The 20501-nt window shown below is 39.3% G+C and overlaps 1 protein-coding gene across 11 annotated transcripts in view; it reads left to right on the forward strand.

The window, feature by feature from the left end:
* The window catches only part of LOC118894889 (ABI family member 3 binding protein), a 260700-nt gene that overhangs the window by 210479 nt on the left and 29720 nt on the right, over positions 1 to 20501 (forward strand). For all 11 annotated transcript variants that reach the window (XM_036851584.1, XM_036851585.1, XM_036851586.1 and 8 more), the window contains 5 exons: positions 6443 to 6520; positions 8667 to 8771; positions 11809 to 11937; positions 12452 to 12520; positions 18805 to 19014. In XM_036851584.1, coding sequence (XP_036707479.1) covers positions 6443 to 6520; positions 8667 to 8771; positions 11809 to 11937; positions 12452 to 12520; positions 18805 to 19014 — 591 coding nt within the window. The remainder of the gene's footprint in view (positions 1 to 6442; positions 6521 to 8666; positions 8772 to 11808; positions 11938 to 12451; positions 12521 to 18804; positions 19015 to 20501) is intronic.

Consider the following 20501-nt stretch of genomic DNA (forward strand, 5'->3'; position numbering starts at 1 on the left):
CCTCTTGTGTAGATAAAGTCAACTTTGTAATAACTCACCTAACTTAGCTTTGAAAGGATGATCTCTTACCAGGACTTCTTCAGTTTAATTAGTTGGTTGCTGGTAGAAATAGATTGATGGACTACTGAGCCCGCACGCCACAACTACTAAAGCCTGCACACCTAGAGCCCGTGCTCTGCAAAAAGGGAAGCCACCATCACAATGAGAAGCCCACGCACCACACTGCAGAGTAGCCCCTGCTTGCGGTGACTAGAGAAAGCCTACGCACAGCAATGAAGACCCAAGGCAGCCAAAAATTAATTAATTAATTAATTAATTTTTAAAAAATGAGCAGACAGTATATTAGCAAGAATAGAGATCTAAACAGCACCATCAACCAAATAGACTCACACAATTATGGTGAAATGATGTGGGGCAAAGGTACAAAGGCAGTTCAACAGAGAAATGAAAGTGTTTTCAACAGATGGTGCTGGAAAAACTGGATATCTGTATGCAAAAACAAAACAAAAACCAACCAAACAAACAAACAAAAAAACAACTCCTCTACCTAAACAAAAAGGAACTCAAGGTGGATCATAGATCTAAATGTAAAATGTGGGGCTTCCCTGGTGGTGCAGTGGTTAAGAATCCACCTGCCAACGCAGCAGACATGAGTTCAAGCCCTGGTCCAGGAAGATCCCACATGCCGCAGAGCAACTAAGCCCGTGCGCCACAACTACTGAGCCTGCACTCTAGAGCATGCGAGCCACAACTACTGAGCCCATGTGACACAACTACTGAAGCCCGCATGCCTAGAGCCTGTGCTCCACAACAAGAGAAGCCACCTCAATGAGAAGTCCACACATCACAATGAAGAGTAGCCCCCGCTCGCAGCAACTAGAGAAAGCACACACACAGCAATGAAGACCCAACACAGCCAAAAATAAATAAATAAATAAAATTTATTTTAAAAAAAGAAAAGAAATAGGTTGATAGGCACAGGTAAACAAAGCTGAGCTCATTGTTTCCCCTTTCCTTGCTCCACTACCATCCCCAATCAAAATGTGTTGCACATGTTCTATGTTCTGATGTCTGTCTATTGGGATCCCCCTTCAGGGAAGGACTTGCTGCCTACCTGAAGGGAATGAAGTCAACAGACAGTATCCCACTGTCATATCCTTCAGGGTCAGCCTCAGCTGAGACAGCCTTGATTGGACATATGGGTGGTACATCTCCTTGTCTACCACAACATATAACAACCAAATGATATTTACCTCAGGAATGCAAGATTGGCTTAACATTCAAACAAATTAGTGTAATTTACCACATTAACAGAGCAAAGGAAAACATCATGTGATCATCTCAATAAATAAAAAAAAATCAACCATTAGACAAAATTCAAAAACCATTCATGATGGAAACTCTCTGAAAACTAGGAATAGAAGGAATTTTCCTCACTCTGATAAAGGGCATCTGTGAAAAACCTACAGCTACCATCCTATTTCACAGTGAAAGTTTAAATGTTTTTCTTCTAACATCAAGAACATAAGCAAGAATTCCTACTTTTACCCCTTCCGTTGAAAATAGGAGTGGAGTGTTAAGCCAGTGCAATAAGGCAAGAAAAGAAGTAATGGTATAAAAATCGCAAATTACAGATGCCATTGTGTAGCATATTATGAAAGAAAAATTTAACAGCTCTTGAAGTATTTGCCTGGGAAATAGTGTCTTGAGAAATTGTTGAGAAAAAGAATGTTTTTAAATCTGTTCTCTTCAGGTTGTAGACTTACATGAGTCCACCTTACTTAGACTGTGCATAGTTTTGATCTAACTTGTTTATAGAAATGCAGATATTCACATCAAGTTTCTTTTCTTTCTTCTCTGACCCAGTCCTACTATCTCATTCATACTCACTTCTAACCTCTATTGAGTCTTAATGAGACACCATTTTTGTGTTAACTGATTCCTTATCCGACTTTGACATTTCACCCATAATATGTATGTTTCTTATCCATCTCACATATATTTTCCTATAGTCTTTCTTGCTGAAGTTTTCAGCACAGATCTTTTACATATAAAAAAATCAGTTGATAAAAGGATGTGTTTAGGATTTATAGGACATATTCTTCATGGTCTTAGGCCACTTAATGTTGTGGCTTTGGAACACTAAAAAAGAAAGATTCTGAGGCCTCAAAACTATGGCCCTTGATTCTTTGGGCCTCTATACAATTCTTGCAATGATTCCATAAACCCCAGGAATCTTTAAATTATCTTGAGCCAAGTTTCTTAATTTACAGCATCATTATAGATATTTACCCTGCTTTATGTTTATTTCACATGTATATGTATAAATATTTCTCCACCTTAAAGTTAGAAAGTAGCCTTCAGAGAATGAAATTTTAGGTAGGTCATTTTTCCAGCAGTCTGCTTTTTCAGGGTTTCCAGAGATGTGTCTCAGCTTAATTGATATGTTCTACATGTTATAACCAACTTGAGATCTGACTCCAGAGATGCAACAGCATGCCCTAGACCAAGGGGATTGCACAAAGTACAATCCCACAGACCAAACCCAGCTCACTGCCTTTTTTTTTGTAAATAAAGTTCTATAGAAACATGGCTTGCTTTCACAATGCAGTGGCAGAATTGAATAGTTGTGACAGAGACAGTATGGCCCACAGAGCTGAAAATATTTACTGTCTAACCCTTGACAGAAAAAATTTGCCCATTCTGTGCTAGACAATCTCTCCAACTTTCTCCCTATGGAAGGAAGCTGCTGAGTTGTGCAACGATTCTTTCATTCCACTGACATTTATTGAAAGCCCATTATGTGCCAGGCAAAATGTAGTTTGCAAACCACCTTGGCACATGTGGTTTGGCAGATATGTTAGATACCTGAACCCCAAACTCCTTTCTCTACTCCGTCTTCTCCTAATGAGGAATCCACACTTCACTGACCCCACAAGGAGTGTGCCTGACGACCAGAACCTAGACCCCTCCAAGGTGAGGAATGTGTCTGTCTGAGCTGTGGCGAAATCTTTCAGTCTGCTGGCTCTTCAGCCCTGACATTTTAGCCAGGCGCTAAGATTTGGAGACAAGGGTGAGGAAACCAATCATCCATAAATACCACTCCTTTTGGTCACAGGGAATAGTCTCTGATACATTTGGAAATTGATTCCCAGTTTACTGTGTTTGTTTGCAAAGTTTCTGTTGCCATGGTGAAAAATACCCAAATCCTTACTTCATTTTTGACAATAAATTGCTAAAGAGTGAACTGTGTAAATCCAGATATTTTTGGAGAAGTCCCATATGGCAATGGGTGTTCACACTGAAGCTGAAGTCTTGGTTCTTCCAGAGCCAACTCTGCCCTTTAGAAAATAGTAGATTAATCCTGCCTGAGGGAAAAAGAATTCAGGTCACAGCCTGGGCCAGACGGGCTGATTGCCAATTCCTGAGGATTCTTTCTCTGCAGTAGCTCTTATTGGCTTCTCCTTTGCCCTCCCATTGCCTCTCTGCTACCTTTGGCATTTATTTGCTCTCCTCATTTCAGGGCCACAGAAGTTCACTGGTCTCCAGGTCCCGTGCTCATACTACTCCTGGCTGACATGCAAACCACAGCTAGGTGGAACCAAGGCCAGAACTGGAGTTCAGTCTCCTGTCCCCAGTTCAATGCTGTTTCCCTGCGTCCCACAGCTGCCTTCTGCTGGGTTCTTACCAACATTCTCATCCACTACTGACTTTTCTCTGTTTCTAAAGGCTGGACAAAGTCCAGTTTAGCAGCTGACATTCTATTGATTTGGGTACTTAACCTATAAGAATCGTAACAGTATGATGCTTCCATCTCTGCCTATACAGAAAGTGACAGAAAATGGCTCATTTCTGCTGATTTCTCCCATAACTGGAAAAGAGGCCAGGGATGTTTACATGTTTGATCTTATTCATAAAGTAATCCTGCAGACTTTTGTATTCTCTCCTAGATCTCCATTTCACCAGCCTGTGACTTGTTGGATTTGCATGTGCCTGGTTGGGAAACCATGTCATCCTTGTATTTCTGAGTCCCACACACCAGTGGCATGGCTGAATGACACATGCTTGCCAACCATGGCTGTTTAGCCCTTACCCAGTGGTGGCACTTCAAACCACCCAAAAGAAAAAGTATAGGACTTGAGGGCTAAAGTCAGAGTCATTGTGAAGAGTAAGAGAAGTGTTAAAAAACAAAATTCAACCAAGTAAATTTGAAGATTTAATTGGCTTTATTCAACAATTTATGAATCAGGCAGCATCCCATCTAGCGCCCAGAAGGGCACTCTGAAGGGTTGTACAAAATGGAAGGGTTTTTTTATAGGAAGAAGGGTGGGGCAAGGGAACTATTAGCAATAGAAAAGAAAATACTATTTTTAGGCCAGGACAACTTCTTTTTGGGTAGGAGGGAATTGCATGGGTTTTATGTAGATTGCCTCTTCTTCCTCTGGGGGATGAAGGGTGTGGTGCTGACCAGAGAATTCCAGACTGGTTGATTGAGATTACATTTCTGGGGAAGGTCAAAACTGCAGTTAAGTCAGGTTTTAAGTCTAGGCTTGGTACCATGGGCTTTAGCACAGGTGATGCCATTTTGGGCCTGTGGTTTTCTCTTTAACAGAGAGAAGAAGATGACAAGAAAAAGCACTCTGTACTATCCCAATTATAGCTTAAGAGATGGGCTTAAGCTGGGCACACATGGGTGTGAATGCCTCCACTTCAGCTGTGAGTCTTTGGGCAAGTGCTTACTCTCCCCTTGCCTTGGGTTTCCTCATCTGTGAGACCCGGGTGGTATCTCCCACCCAGAAGAGCTGTATGGATCAAATCACATCATGAATATGTAAGGTGCTTGTGCAGTACTGGATCAAAATACTTTGTTTTTTTTAAGGGTGGAAAGATTTGGAGAAAGGCTATGAAGAAGGATCTACTGAAGGCACACATAGCCTACTAAGCTTCTAGAGGATATAATACAGTTTTACCCTCGAAAAATAGTGGTAAATCAGATCTCAGCAAGCCAGGTTATCCCAGAGACACAAGTGAAAGCACTTTGCATTCCCTTAAGCCATGGACAGAGTAACCACCCGAATGAGTCATTTCCCACCGCCATTACCACTAAGAGGAGGGCACAGGAAGAAGACTAATGAGCTATTTGTTCTCACAATGCCTGTGGGATGAGCAACAAAATAGTCAGTGACCACAGAAACATTTTTTTCCTACCACAAATAAACAGCAGTTGATTCATGGCTACATACAAACATTCACCTTGATTTTATATGTTATCTCTTATTCAAATAGCAGAGGGTGTGGGATTGTAATATTAGGTTTCATAAATTAATGTTAATCATAATTATTATATCTGTTAATAATACTAATAAGTTAATATTATAATGCTGATTAATGCCCATTATAGTTATAATAATTTCATAAATTAATGTGAAAATATCAGCTTCTGTTGTATACTTAATATATCTGCCTACACATTAAATGAGACTGGGTGTATAATGTCCCTACAGAGTCCTGGAACTCAAAACAGGGTTGTTCTTGTGCTTGTCCTTGTTAATATACTAACTAGTATATTAATTCAATGTTTATTCTTATTTTTTAATCGGTGAATTATAGTCAGGTCTTCAGAGTATGGATTCTCTTTTTAGGATGAGCCATTATATCTAAGATAATATTTACTTTTGAGATTCGAAAAAACGTCTGTTCCTATTATTTCTTGATGAAGACTGCCGGCCACATCAGGGAAGATTATTTTATAATGTAAAAGAATAATAATTTTTAAAAAGCAGGACAAAAACTAAATTGGTTCCCTCTACCCTTAGGATTGCTACCCAAAACCCTATCACCAGATTGTGTCTGAGGGACTTAAGAGATAAAATAGCGCGCAAAGTAATTTTCAGGTCAGTTTCTTCCAAACAGCAATTTGGAATTCTAGGCGTGCCCAGGCCTAATTTACAAATCTCAAAAGCAAAGATCCAGTCTGTGGCCTAACCAGCCTTCTAGCCAAGAACTCTCAAAAAATATTTTTAAAGTCAATTCATTAAGTACAAACCCAAACACACTGGAATTTGAAGGGTTTTCATTGGGGTAGAGGAGTTGGAGAAAATTTTTTTAAAAACCACAAAATTTGCCCATGAATATTGGCAAAAAAACAAACAAAAAAAATAGCCAATCACTGTAGATGAACTACTCCTGGCAAAACAATATCACCCAGGCAGGCAGTGCGGGGTGGGCATCGTAGAAAATTAAGGCAAAACCACGTTCTGCAATCAAACACTAACTCTTCAGAGAAAAAATCACAACTAATGAATGCAGTAGGGCTTTAAGTGTTTTTTCCTATATGCAGATGGGAGAAGCCAATCAAACTGTCTGAGCACAAAAAGTTTCTGTGAAGAATATTTACCACATTTTTGCTATCTATTTATTCTGTCATCCTCTCTGCTCACAGGGGTCAAGCAAGCACCACTGCCATCCGGTGCTGATAGAAATGTGTCAGTGGACTCTTCTCACTCCACAAAAAAACCAGGTAAGGAATAAAATGCTGACTCCCTCACTCAGCTCTGCTCCGAAACTTGTAACTGCAAGTGACATGTGCTGCAGCAAAAAAAAAGTAACATCCTCACCGTCCCCAAAGCACCAGAACCATGCTAACAGTACCGGGGTATTGCTAGATAAACATACCAAAATATTATCTTCGGGAAAATAAAAAGTGCTTTATGCACAAATTGAATATTAATAAGAACCTGTAACGAGGCACTGATTTAATAATTACTTTAGATAATGTTCTGAGGGGCCACAGTGGACAAATGCTGAAGCGTAACGGTAGATTCTAGCTTTCATCCTATACAAGTTTTGTTCTTGTGTAATTTATTATAATATCCTTTTGCCTGAAATGATTTATGTTTCTAATTTGAGGCTGTGCTCTATATAATAGGCCAAAATTATGAAGCGATAATATCTTTGCATTGAATAAGAACTCTGTGCTTTTAAAAGGATGCTGTGAAATCTACTTTGATGTATTAATGTCTGGGTTAGAGATCTATATTCTATCGTCACCACTCACTCTCCCTCCCGCCCTGCAGTACATGCACACACACATGCACGCACCTGCACAATTCCTAATGTCCCAGGAAGTACTTAAAGCCACAGGGCATTTTCCTGGATTGTCAATTTTACTTGAAGATTTTTTTATATACTTTTTTTTTTTGATTAATTTATTTATTTTTGGCTGTGTTGGGTCTTCGTTTCTGTGCGAGGGCTTTTTCTAGTTGCGGCAAGTGGGGACCACTCTTCATCGCGGTGCGCGGGCCTCTCACCATCGCGGCCTCTCTTGTTGCGGAGCACAGGCTCCAGACGCGCAGGCTCAGTAGCTGTGGCTCACGGGCCTAGTTGCTCCGCGGCATGTGGGATCTTCCCAGACCAGGGCTCGAACCCGTGTCCCCTGCATTGGCAGGCAGGTTCTCAACCACTGCGCCACCCGGGAAGCCCCTACTTGAAGATTTTTAAACCAACATATTATGCAAAGAAAGAGATGAATTTTTAAGCTATAACACAAGACTTAAAAGAAAATTTGGGTTAAGGTGGGCTGCTCCAGGTACCTCGAGCCTCGTCCGCCTTTGTGCAGATTATAAAAAGGTGTCTCGGGCTTCCCTGGCGGCGCAGTGGTTGAGAATCTTCCTGCCAGTGCAGGGGACACGGGTTCGAGCCCTGGTCTGGGAAGATCCCACATGCCGTGGAGCAACTGGGCCCGTGAGCCAAAATTACTGAGCCTGCGCGTCTGGAGCCTGTGCTCCGCAACAAGAGAGGCCGCGACAGTGAGAGGCCCGCGCACCGCGATGAAGAGTGGCCCCCGCTTGCCGCAACTGGAGAAAGCCCTCGCACAGAAGCGAGGACCCAACACAGCCAAAAATAAATAAATAAATAAATAAAAATTAAAAAAAAAAAAAAAAAAGGTGTCTCTTCCCTTTGCCCTTCAGGCAAACCATTTAGAAAAACGTTCCTTTCCTCTGGGCTGGCAGCCTTGCACCAGGGCTCATGGGTGGGTGAGAGAGCAGAGTGGATGTGAAACTTTGCCTCTCACTTACAGCTCCCTGGCCAGGTGCCCTTGTGTGGTGACTCTGCTCTCCACGGCCACAGGCTTATTGCTTCTGCCATCAGGGCTATTTTGTTGTAATCTTTTGAGAAGTTCTGAAAGTGCTTGTTTAATTATAATTAAATAATAGAGTTGGAGGATGGGGTGGAACACCTACTAAAGGAGAAATTATATGCTTTACCAACTCAAAGCTAAAATGGTGTAAGAATTGTAGCCTGCAAATCAAAGGTAATTGGAGATAATGAGACGCAGAAATGCTACTGTTGAGTCTATATAGGAAACTAAAGATGATAAGTTCTATACATCTATGTTCTACTTTTCCTTTCAAAGGGCAGATGCACTGCTATATTTTCATCTATAATTAGAGAATATTTTCCCCATACACAAATGTGCTTCATTATCCCTGGGTACATTACGAGCACTAATTTAGAAGAATATCAGAAAGTATTGCAGGCACTTTTGTATAGAATCTATTCTCTCTCATCCAACTGCTACTTGTCAAACATTATATTTTTTTTAAATCCGTGATTTTTATGGAGTGAATCCTTATGACCACTTTATCTGTAATATAATCTCCTAGCTACAATCCCAGGCATTCTTCGCCCACCCTTGCCACCTAGACCCACGCCCCCACGAAGAAAGCCTTTACCACCAAATAATGTCACCGGAAAGCCAGGAAGCGCAGGTACGTCAATCACATACCTTCCTTCTCCCTCCTTGATTTCACTGGCCAAACGCAAGCCCTTCTTGGTGTGATAGCTCAAGCAATGGACGAGCCCTTGGTGTGTGTGACATGTGCCTGTTTTGGCCCCAAAGACCAGACTGTAAATTATAGTTTTGAGGACTCATATCCTGATTCTGGGTGGGTGGGGTGAAAGCAACCATCCGTGTCCATCTAGGCCAGTTTGCTTCTTAGATGCTGTGTGCTTGGTGCTGAGACAGAAGCTATCACAGGTTCTTCAAAAAGTGGATTATTTTGGATGAGATGTTTTGTGCTGCCAACCCACCAGGTGTAATGGAAAATGTCGTCCACTCATCATCCTGTCTCTTGAGATAGAATCCTTTACATCTAATTGATAGCTCCCCTGTCCCCCAGCCTTCATGCTGACCCCAGTATTACAGTGCAAGGGGAAAGATTGGGAACTGGAATACTCAGGGTGACTGAGCAGGTCTAGCCTGTGCAGCAAGGCAGGAATATAATTTAGAAGTCAAGCTGCCTCTCAGCTTGCTCACATGCCTCTATCCTAGGGTATGTGTTGTCTTCTTCCCATAGAATGACCACTCCGAGTCACCTGGGATACTTGTACTTCATCCTTGTCTTGAAGAAGCCTTCTCTAGCTGCCCAAAATAGACCTAGCATTGCCTCTCTGTTCTACTTTTCCTTGAAACATACCTCTGTTAGAGCAAACCATTGTTTTATACCTATTTGTTTGTGTACTTGTCTTCCCCTCCTATATCATGAGCTCTTTGATGACAGATGACATTTTCTCTGAATTCCCAGAACCAAATCCAGTGCTCATTGAGTGAATCCAGTAATCACTGAGTGAATATATGAGTGAAATTAAGAATCAGTGAATGCAGTTCAGAGGAAAGATTCACCTCACTTTTCTTAAAGTTTCTTCCAGTGGACCTGCCAGCAGATCAGATCATGTTCCCATTTTTCCTCCCTCTTCCTTCATCTCTACTTCCTAAATATTCTGTAGTCAGAATCAGGATAACAGTGTTAAGGACAGCTGTGAAAGATGAAACTGATAAGGATTTCTGAGAAAGAGAATGGCTGTCACTCTTTTCACAGGATGAAGGAGGGTGTGGTGATGGAGAAGCTTTCACGATGTAGCAAGGGGACAGTGGCCTCTAGATTGTTTTTCCCATCAGCTGAAGGAGGAATCAACCTCTCATCCATGCTGATGGTGCCTTCCTGGGTCCAGGCCTAGGGACATGGCCCCAGTGAGGAGACCAGGTTTTCCTCATTAATTGTAACCTGGGGCAGCTGTGACTTGAGCTTCTGTAGCTTTTAGTTCAGACTGAAAGTGACGCCTCAGTTTCCCCCATGGAAGAGTTAGGGGAACCTCCCACCCCAGAGCTCCCCTACAAGGCTGTGTGTCTTCAGCTGCACCTCCACGGCCTTGGTTCCTGCCATATGAAACCTTGCTCACTGCCATCAATAAGTGTAGCTTTGGTATAACTCACCCAGCCTGTGGGATGGTATAAACACATCCCACTTCTGAGATTAACTCTGGTGCCCTCCCTGCCCTGTGCTTTCCACCTCTAACTCAAAAGAAATGACTACACTGAAGAACCAAACACAAATGAGGTCAGTTATACAGATTTGGCCTGATGACCGTCACAGAAAGCGCGTACGGAATTCAGGAAATCAACTCAATGTCCTGGGAGTCCTCTGAACACAAGCCTTCTTGCACATGTGCCTCTGAGAACAGTCTTAGGCTACTACGAGGCATCTCCACCTGTCCCCTATCTCCAGATCTGCCGAGGCCTCTCAGTCCCGCTCTCCTTGCCGGGATAAATGCTGCTCTGCACCCTCTAAAAAGCTCCTTCGGGCTGCAGTGCAGTGTCTCATGGTTTTCACTCACCCTCTCATTGGGGCCTACTCCCACCAGGACCAGGAGCATAAGTCTGCAGGGGCTGGCCCAGCAGCCCATCTGAATGGCTCATCTGTGATTCTGTGCTGGGCCACAGTCCTTGGGTCGGTCTTGTACCCCTTGACTCTCTATTGTCTGAGAATGATTCCTTTTCCCAGGAGGACTATAAAACCTAATCTAGCCTCCACTCTATTCTACCCATACTTGCCTAGACCTTGGGATGCATCCTGTTTGGGAGAACTATAGGTGTTTTTAGAGTGGAGGAGACATTGTTGAATATAGCATCTCAGAGTGACACTGTTCTAGCTACAGGCCAGAATCACAGACATTACCTTAGAAACTTCTTCTTCTTCCCCAGCCATCTCCCATGCCTGCCAATTAATCTGCAGTCAGGCCACTCCATCCCCTTGACATTTCTCATGTAAAACCCCTTCCATCCAGTCTCACTGCTTCTTACATTGTTCACCTCCTCTGCCCTTGCCTACGCAACTGCTTTAGTCTCTTGATTTCTCTGTCTGCCACCAGCCTTGCAACTTAACTGTTCACCCTCTCCTCAGCTGATCATGTTACTTCCCTAGGGGAAATCTTTTAACGGGTCCTTATCACCTAAAAATAATACCTAAATCCATGGTATGCAAGGGCCTTCATGAACTGCCCTTCCCGGCCCCCCCGTACTCTGCTCTCACTGCTCCTGGCACTCTTGGCTCTCATTCCTTCAAATTCAACACGCCACGTGATTTCATGCTTCCCTGACCTGGTTCTTCCTGCAACCTCTGACTAGAATACAGCTCCCAGTCTTACCTACTGGTCACTTCTCCTCTTTATTGGTACATCCTCTGGGAAGGCATTCCTGCCCTCCTCCCACCCAGCACTCATCATCTTTCCCCATAGACTTGTCCTCTCTGAGACCTTATCCCATGCTTTCACAATATCTATAATGCTTCAGTATAATTTGGCTCACACATCTCTCCCGATCAAGGACACCAGGTCTTATTTTCTCTCTAATCCTGGCATATAGTGCCAAGCCACACGGTAAGCGCTGATAAATATTTATTGAGTAAATAAATGGGGAACTCAGCAGGGTTCCCTATAAAGCCTGAATCCTTTGGCTCTACATTACAGGAATCATTTCATCAGGTCGAGTAACGTCCCCACCCATGAGGGCAACACTCAGGCCTACTGAAGCCCCCATGGAGAGAACAGAGACAGATAAAAAGCAACCAACAGCTCCTGCCTCAGGAGAAGATCTTGGTTAGTATATCAGTCACTTCCCACTGGACGCTTAGCTACGAAGTACTAAAGGATTTCAAACTAGGGAAAAAAGAGTCCCAGTTCTGGATCATCTATTTTACTCAATTTTATGATTGCTATGAATTTTTTAATTTAAAAGTTATACTTATTTCTAACGTTTTATTATAGAATGTGCTCCTTCCCTTTGCAGACATAGAAGGAAGTTCCCAAGATCTTTAGGAAAGTCTTCCTAAAAAGATCTAGATTACCCAATGCTTCTTACTAAATCACATGTCATTACTAATTATGCATATCTTAATTTATTAATGAGTATTAGCTACTTGGTTGTAATCTTTGAACCATTATTTATTACACTGAAGGGCACCAGCAGGACACAATTAAAGGCCTTTTAGTGTGGATAATATGTATAGTAATAATAATAATAATTGAAATCAAATTGCAAGGAATTGACTAGGAGGCATATGTATTAAATATTTATAGTTTTACTATTTTTCATTGTATCTTCCATTCTCAGGTAATATGACTGACTTTAGCTCAAGTCCAACAAGAGAAACTGATCCTCTTGGGAAGCCCAGATTCAAAGGTATGTATGACTGGCTCCAAATCTTAATTTTAACAAAGCTATCTTTGGTGGGTGTATCAGTCAGCTGTTGCTGTGTAATAAATAACCACAAAATCTTAGTAACATACTCTAAAAAGGATTTCTTTCTCATGTGTCTACAAATAGCCTGGAGGTCAGCTGATCTCCCATGTGTTTGGCTGGGTGGTTCTACTTCTAGCAACAGGTACAGCTGGGCCTCTTATAGGTTGGGCTCAGGTCTGCTCCACATCTGTTCATTTTGGTGCCCAGGATGAAGGACTAACAGTGACCCAAGAGAAGCCATTCTCATGACAGTACAAAGTGAAGAGAGGGAGAGTCCAAAAACATGACCACATTTCAAGCTCCCTCTTATGTTATACCTGCCAATATTCAATGGCTAAAGAAAGTCACATAGCCAAGCTCATAACAAAGATTGGGGAAGTATACTCCTTTCATAGATATAGAGAATGTTTTTGAAATATGTATTTATTTGTTTGGCTGCGCCGGGTCTTAGTTGCAGCACGCTGAATCTTTGTTGCCACTTGCGGGATCTTCGCTGTGGCATGCAGGATCTTTTAGTTGCCAGCATGCAGGATCTTTTAGTTGCCAGCATGCAGGATCTTTTTAGTTGCAGCATGTGGGATCTAGTTCCCTGAACAGGAATCAAACCCAAGCCCCCTGCATTGGGAGTGCAGAGTTTCAGCCACTGGACCACCAGGGTAGCCCCTAGAGAATGTTTTTGAACAGTAATCTAATCTACCACAGTAAAAGAGAGATTATATGATATAGAACCCAGTATTTCCTTTTGTGATATGTTTTTCTGAAGTATAAAATTTGATAAATTTCAACATATGTATATACCCATGAAATATCATCACAATCAAGATAATGAATACATGCACCACCTCCAAAAGTCTCATCATGTACCATTATAATCCCTCCTCCTCACTCCTCCCACCCAACCTCTAGTCCCTAGGTAACTATATTATAGATTAGTATGCATTTTTGGGAATTTTACATAAATGAAAAAAATACAGTATGAACTTTTTGTATGTGATTTCTTTCACTCAACATAATTATTTGGAGATTCATCCATGTTGCTAAATGTATCAGTAGTTTATTCCTTTTTATTACTGACTAGTATTCTATTGTATGGATATATACTAATTTATTAAAACTGTTCATGACATTTGGGTTGTTCTAATAAAGCTGCTATGACCATTCATGTACAAGTCCTTGTGTAGACATATGCTTTCATTCCTTTTGGACAAATTCCAACAAGGAGAATGGCTAGATTGTATATAAATGGACATTTAACATTTTAAGGAACTGCCAAACTGTTTTCCATAGCAGTTGTACTGTTTTCCACAGCAGTTGTACTGTTTTGCCTTTCTGCCAACAGTATATGAGAGTTCCAGTTCCTCCACATCTTTGCCAACACTTGCTATGGTCAGTCTTTTTAATTTCAGCCATTTTAGTAAAGGTGTAGTGAAATCACAATCTGATTGTGATTTTATTTTGCATATCCCTAATGACTAAGGATACTGAACATCCTTTCATGTCCTTATTTGCCATCTGTATATCTTTTTTGATGTGTCTGTTCAATTTTTTTTGTCTATTTTTTATGGAGGTGCTTATTTTTTTATTATTGAGTTTCAAGAGTGTTCATATTTTCTGGATTGAAGACCTTTTTCAGATATACACTTTGCAGGTATTTTCTCCCAGTGTTTGGCTTCTCTTTTTTAATTTTAATGAAGCTCAGTTTATCAATTTGGTTTTTTATATATAGATTGTATCTTTTATGTTATATTTAAGAAGTCATTGACTAATCAAAGGTCACAAAGACCTCCTCTGTTTCCTTCTAGAAATTTCTCCTGTTTCCCTCTAGAAGTCTTCTACTTTTACATTTAGGTCTATGATCCGTATTGAGTCAAATTTTCTATATGACACAAGGTATGAATGCATTTATTTTCTCACTTATGGATATCCAATTGTTCCAGCATCATTTTTTGAAAAAACTGTTGTTTCTCCACTGAATTTACTTTGTACCTTTGTCAAAAATCAATTGTCCATATATATGTGGAACTATTTTGGGGTTTTCTAGTCTGTTCCATTGATCTATTTATCTACCTTTCCATCAATACCACAGTGTCTTGATCACTGGTTTTATAATAAGCTCTGTGATCAGGTTATGTTAGTCTTCCAACATTGTTCTTATTTTTTTAAAGTTGTTTTGGTGACTCTAGGTCCTTTTATATTTCCATCTGAATTTTAGAATGAGTTTCTCAATGTCTAAAAAAAATAGCCTGTTTATATTTTTATTAGAATTGCATTGAATCTGTAGGTCAACTGGGAAACATTGACAGCTGTACAGTATTAAGTCTTATTACCTATGAACATGGTATATCTCACCATTTATTTAGGTGTTCTTCATTTCTCTCACCAATGTTTTGTAGTTTTCTGTGTAAAGAAAACCATAAAAGTAGCATTTTTTATTTCAGTTTCTAATTGTTCATTGCTAGTATATAGGAAAACAATTGTTTTTCATTCAATGAGCTTGTATTCCGCAACCTTGCAAACCTCTGTAGTCTTTTTGTAGATCCACTGGATTTTCTACCTACAGAATCATGTCATCTGAGGGGAAAGTTTTACTTCCTCCTTTCCAACTTAGGTATCTTTTTTTCTTGCCTTTCTGTGCTGGCTAGAACCTCTAGTGAAATATTGAATAGAAATAGTGAGGATAGGTATCTTTTTCTTGTTCCTTATATTATGGGAAAAGCATTCAGCCTTTCACCATTAAGTACGGTGCTTCCTGTAGGTTTTTCATAGATGCCCTTCACTGTGTTGAGAAAGTTTTCTTCTATTCCTGCTTTGGTGAGAGTCATTGTCAGAAATGAATGCTAGATAATGTCTAATAATTTTTCTGACTTTATTGAGATGCTTATGTGGTTTTTCTCTTTTAGTGTGTTAATGTGATAAAGTAATTGTTCTTGAGTTGTAGGCTACCTTTGCATTCCAGTGACAAATTCCACTTGGTTATAGTGCATTCTCATTTTAACATATTGTTGGATTTAATTTGCTAAAATTTTGTTTAGAATTATATCCAGTGAGGGACATTGGTCTGTAGTTTTCTTTTCTTGTAATGTCTAAGTCAAGTTTTAGTATCAAAATGATGCTGAATTTTTTTTTCAATTTTCTGAAAGAGTTTAGAACTGGTGTTGCTTCTTCCCTAAATATTTGTTAGTATTTACCAGTAAAGCCATCTGAGCCTGATATTCTCCTTGTGAGAAGGGTTTTACATGTAACTCACTTTCTTTAATAGGTATAGGACTATTTAGAATATTTTTTTCCATAGTGAACTTTGGTAATTTTTGTTTTTCAAGTTATTGGTCCATATCATCTAAATTGTCAAGTTTATTAGCATAATGTTATTCATATTCTCTTCTTCTTACTTTGACATCTGTATAATTTGTAGTGATGTCACCTCTCTCATTCCTTTTATTGACAATGTGTGTCTATTTTTTCTCTTTTGCCTAACCAGTCAGGCTGTAGGTTTATCAATTCTTTTGATCTTCTGAGAAGTTCAACCTTTTTTTCATTGATTTTGTCTATTATTTTTCTGTTTTCTATTTCATTTATTTTTTACTCTGATCTTTATTATTTCCTTTTTCTGCTTAATCTGGGTTTCATTTGCTCTTCTAATTTCTTAAGATAGAAGATGAGCTCATTGATTTTGAGCCCTCTCTTCTTTTCAGATATGGAATTTAGCACTACAAATTTTCCCCTAGATATTATTTAAGCAGCATCCAAAAATTTTTGATATGTTGTGTTTTCATTTTTACTCTGTTCAAAATACTTCTTAATTTCCCGTTTGGTTTCTTCTTTGACTTATTAGAAGTATGTTATTTAATTTCCAAATATTTCAAGATTTTCTAGAAATTGTTTTGTTACTGATTTCTAATTTAACTCCATTGTTGTCAGATACTCTGTATTACTTGAACCCTTATACATTTATTGAGACATGTTTTAAGGCCCAGAATATAGTCTATCTTGGTATCTGTTCTCTGTGTACTTGAAAAGAATGTGTATTCTGCTGTTCTTAAGTGGAATGTTGTATTGATTTGCTAGGGCTGCCATAACAAAATACTACAGACTCGGTGGCTTAAACAACAGAAATTTATTTTCTCACAGTTCTGGAGACCAGAAGTCTGAGATCAAGGTATCTTTGGTTTCTCACATTGGAAATTAGGGCTTCACCATAGGAGTTTTAGGGAAACACAATTCAGTCCATAACAAGTGTTCTATAAAAATGTCAATTAGGTCAGTTTGCTTGGTTGTATTGTGCAATTCTTTTATATCCTTAGCGATTTTCTGTCTACTGTTCTGTCAATTAATGAGAGAAGAGTACTGAAATCTCTAGCTCTAATTGTGGATTTATTTCTACTTAACAGTACTATCATTTTTTGCTACATGTATATTAAAGGTCTGTATTTAGATATAGACCTAAATTACTTAGGGTTGTAATAAACTCCTGAGGAATTGGTCCTTTATTATTATGAAGTGACCTTTTTTTGTTTATGGTAATATTCTTTGCTCTAAAATCTAATTTGTTGATATTTATATATCCACTCAAGCTTTCTTTTGATAAGTGTTATCATGGTATCTCTTCTTTTCATCCTTTTACTCTTAACCTGTTAGTCTGTTTAAAATGTTTTCCCTATAGGTATCATATAGTTGGATCTTGCTTTTTCACCCAATCTAACAATCTCTGCCTTTTATTTTGGGTGTTTAGAACCTTACATTTAACATGACGAATGATATGGTTAGGTTTAAGTCTATCATCATCTTGCTATTTGTGTTTTATTTGTCCCATCTATTCTTTGTTCCCTCTTTCCTTTTTTTTCAGCCTTCTTTTGGACTGAGTATTTTTATGATTCCATTTTATCTTTTTTTGTTGTCCTACTCCTATAACTTTTTTGTTTTGTTATTTTAGTGATTGCTTTGGGGTTTATAGAATGTGTCTTTAACTTACCACAGTATCTTCCAGTGATATCCTACAACTTCACAAATAGTGTAAGAACTTTACATTAGTATAGCAGCTTTTCTCTCCTCCTGGCCTTTGGGCTATTGTCATTATAGTTTACTTTTACATGTTATATACATCACACTAAATTGTTAATATTTTTGTTTAGAAAACAAATTGTCTTTCAGAGAGAATTTAATAAGAAAAATACTGTGTATATTTACCTATGTAGTTACTGTTTCAAGTGCTATATTTCCATCCAGCATCATTTTCCTTCTGTCTGAAGGACTTTCTTGAATCTTTCTTGTAGAGTGGGTCTGCTGGTCATGAATTCTTTCAGATTTTGTATGTCTAAATAGTATCTTGCTTTTTATTTTTGTCCTTTTGCTTTTGTTTTTTTTAAAAGATATTTTCACCAGTTATAACATTCTAGATGATAAGGTTTTTTGTTTTGGTTTTTGTTTTTTAGTAGAGAAATACATTGCTCCACTGCCTTCTCACTTGCACTCTTTCCGATGAGAAATCTGCCATAATCCTTCTGTTTTGTTCTATGTATAACATGTCTTTTCTTGTCTGCCTCCTTTAAAGATCTCTAGAAATTTAATTTGGGTCTTTTTTATAGCTTCCATTTCTTAACTCTCGACCATGTGGATTATAGTGATGATAACTGTTTTACTGTCCTTGTCTGATGATTGTTACAGCTATCCAAGTTTCAGGTTGGCTTCAAATGATTTATTTTTCTCCTCATTATGGGTAATATCTTCCTGTTTATTTTATCCAGTTGGGAATATTTTTATTCCTAAAATATTCTTGTATTTTATTCTGGGGTGCAGTTTAAATAAAGTGAAACCACTTGATCCTTTTGAGTCAGGCTTTTAAGATTTATTAGGTGGGACCAGAACTGTGTTTAGTGTAAGGTTAATCATTCCCCACTACTGAGACAAGACCCCTTTGAGCACTGTTTCCAGTGCTCCATAAATTATGCAGTTTAAACCACGCTCAGGGGGACCAAATTACTCTTGGATATTAGCATAAACTAAACCTATTTAGAAAAGTAAATCGACAATAACACCCATATCATGTATCCCAAAGATAGGGTTCTGGATTTTCACAAATTCAAACCATCCACATCATTGCTTTCATCCATCTGCTTATAGTATTATATCAAATGTCCTCAAACAGATAATTTTATTTGTGAGTTCATCTCCACCTTTTTTCCAAGCTCAAAAAAAAAAAAAAATGCTCAATGTCCTCTCTGTCTTAGGTCCTCACGTGCGGTATATCCAAAAGCCTGACAACAGGCCCTGCTCCATCACCGACTCTGTCAAGCGATTCCCCAAAGAGGAGGCCACAGAGGGGAATGCCACCAGCCCACCGCAGAACCCACCTACCAACCTCACTGTTGTCACTGTGGAAGGGTGTCCCTCCTTTGTCATCTTGGACTGGGATAAGCCACTCAATGACACTGTCACTGGTAAGATCATGGCACATGGACCGTCACTACGGTGGGAAGCATTGATAGTGCAATGCATTGGGAATGTGGTACCTTGATTCATACTGTGGCCTGCGAGGCATATCTTAGGAACAGCAAGTCCCCACAGAGTTCTGCTGTCCCTGTGGTACATGATTGTTAAAAGTATCATAAGATGCGAAAAGATCATCTTTGTCCTGGTTATGGTCTCCCTGTTAATTTAGCAGATCTCTTTAAGTTGCATACCTTCCTTCTCCTCTCAAAACTGTTTTTCACAATGTGAAGGTATATCTAGTCTTTTCATTACCTGAAAATCACAGATAACATATGGGAAGTTGCCACTGCTGATAAGATTTAAACCTGTTTTCCTTTCACCATCCCAATTTCTAGATTGACCTAGAATTTTCAAGCAGGCTAAAAGTTATTTCAATCATTTTAGGAAAATTGTTATAATTTGGTCAATTTTCTGCTTATCTCAGGAAATTTTGATTCTGCTGTCACTCATCCAATTTCTCTAAAAATGACTATGAAAAATAAGAAACCCTGAGTCATTCTTTAAATTTGTCATATGGGATTTAAATTCTCTGTAGTGAACAGGATAGTCAAAGTAGAGGGGAGGGGGTGGGTGGGAAGACTAACAACCCAAATCAGCTAGAGGATGTAGCAAACAGCATGAGGACACAAGGTTCCTGCTGCCCATGTCCCCGCCACCGTGTGCCTGGGGTGGGTAGGCAGAATAGAGTTGCCCACCAAGAGGCTGTCAGGAAGAGTAGAGAGTGGTACACAGGGCGAGGTGAGGAGTGGGGAGATTCAGGATCTGCCAAAAAAGTTTTCTATGAATAAAGGAGAAAACAGTAGCTGCTTCTCCTCAGACAAAACCGTTTGGTCTGGGCAACTTCCAGTGTAAGCAGCTTATCTTTGCTTAGCTGGCTTTTTAAATTTTTAACCATATTTTGTGAATTTCCTTTCTTATGCAAAGCTTGCCTTTGTTTTGAGAAAGAACCAGCCACTGCCCATGGTTCCTGGGGATTTGACTAGTCTTGCTTCTTTACTTGGAACTATGCCAGTAGGTATTATCATCCCAGTATCTAAAAATCAATCTCTAAGTATTGATTATCTACATGTATTAAAAAGTTTAAAACTCTCAATCCATGTGCAGTGCTAATAAAGAGTTCCTGTGATAGTCTGAGGCTTCATTCTCACAAGACCAAATGAACTATAAAATTTCACTTGCCTTAAAAATACAGGACATCAAGTTGGAATTGGTTAATCTAATATGTTTAACAATCTAATATATATTCACTTGGGTATGTCAATAATATCTGATTTAACTTTTTAAAGTGGGATTTTCCTTTCATCATGTAACTTTTTTAAATTATATAAACCTGTAATTTCAAAGAATCATGAATAGGATATACTTTATCTAACCAATTAGTTTTATAACATTATTATTATTAAATGTTAACGGGCTGCTTGAGATCTTTCACTAG

Source organism: Balaenoptera musculus, chromosome 4 (assembly GCF_009873245.2).
Source record: "Balaenoptera musculus isolate JJ_BM4_2016_0621 chromosome 4, mBalMus1.pri.v3, whole genome shotgun sequence".
In the NCBI taxonomy this organism is placed as follows: domain Eukaryota; kingdom Metazoa; phylum Chordata; class Mammalia; order Artiodactyla; family Balaenopteridae; genus Balaenoptera; species Balaenoptera musculus.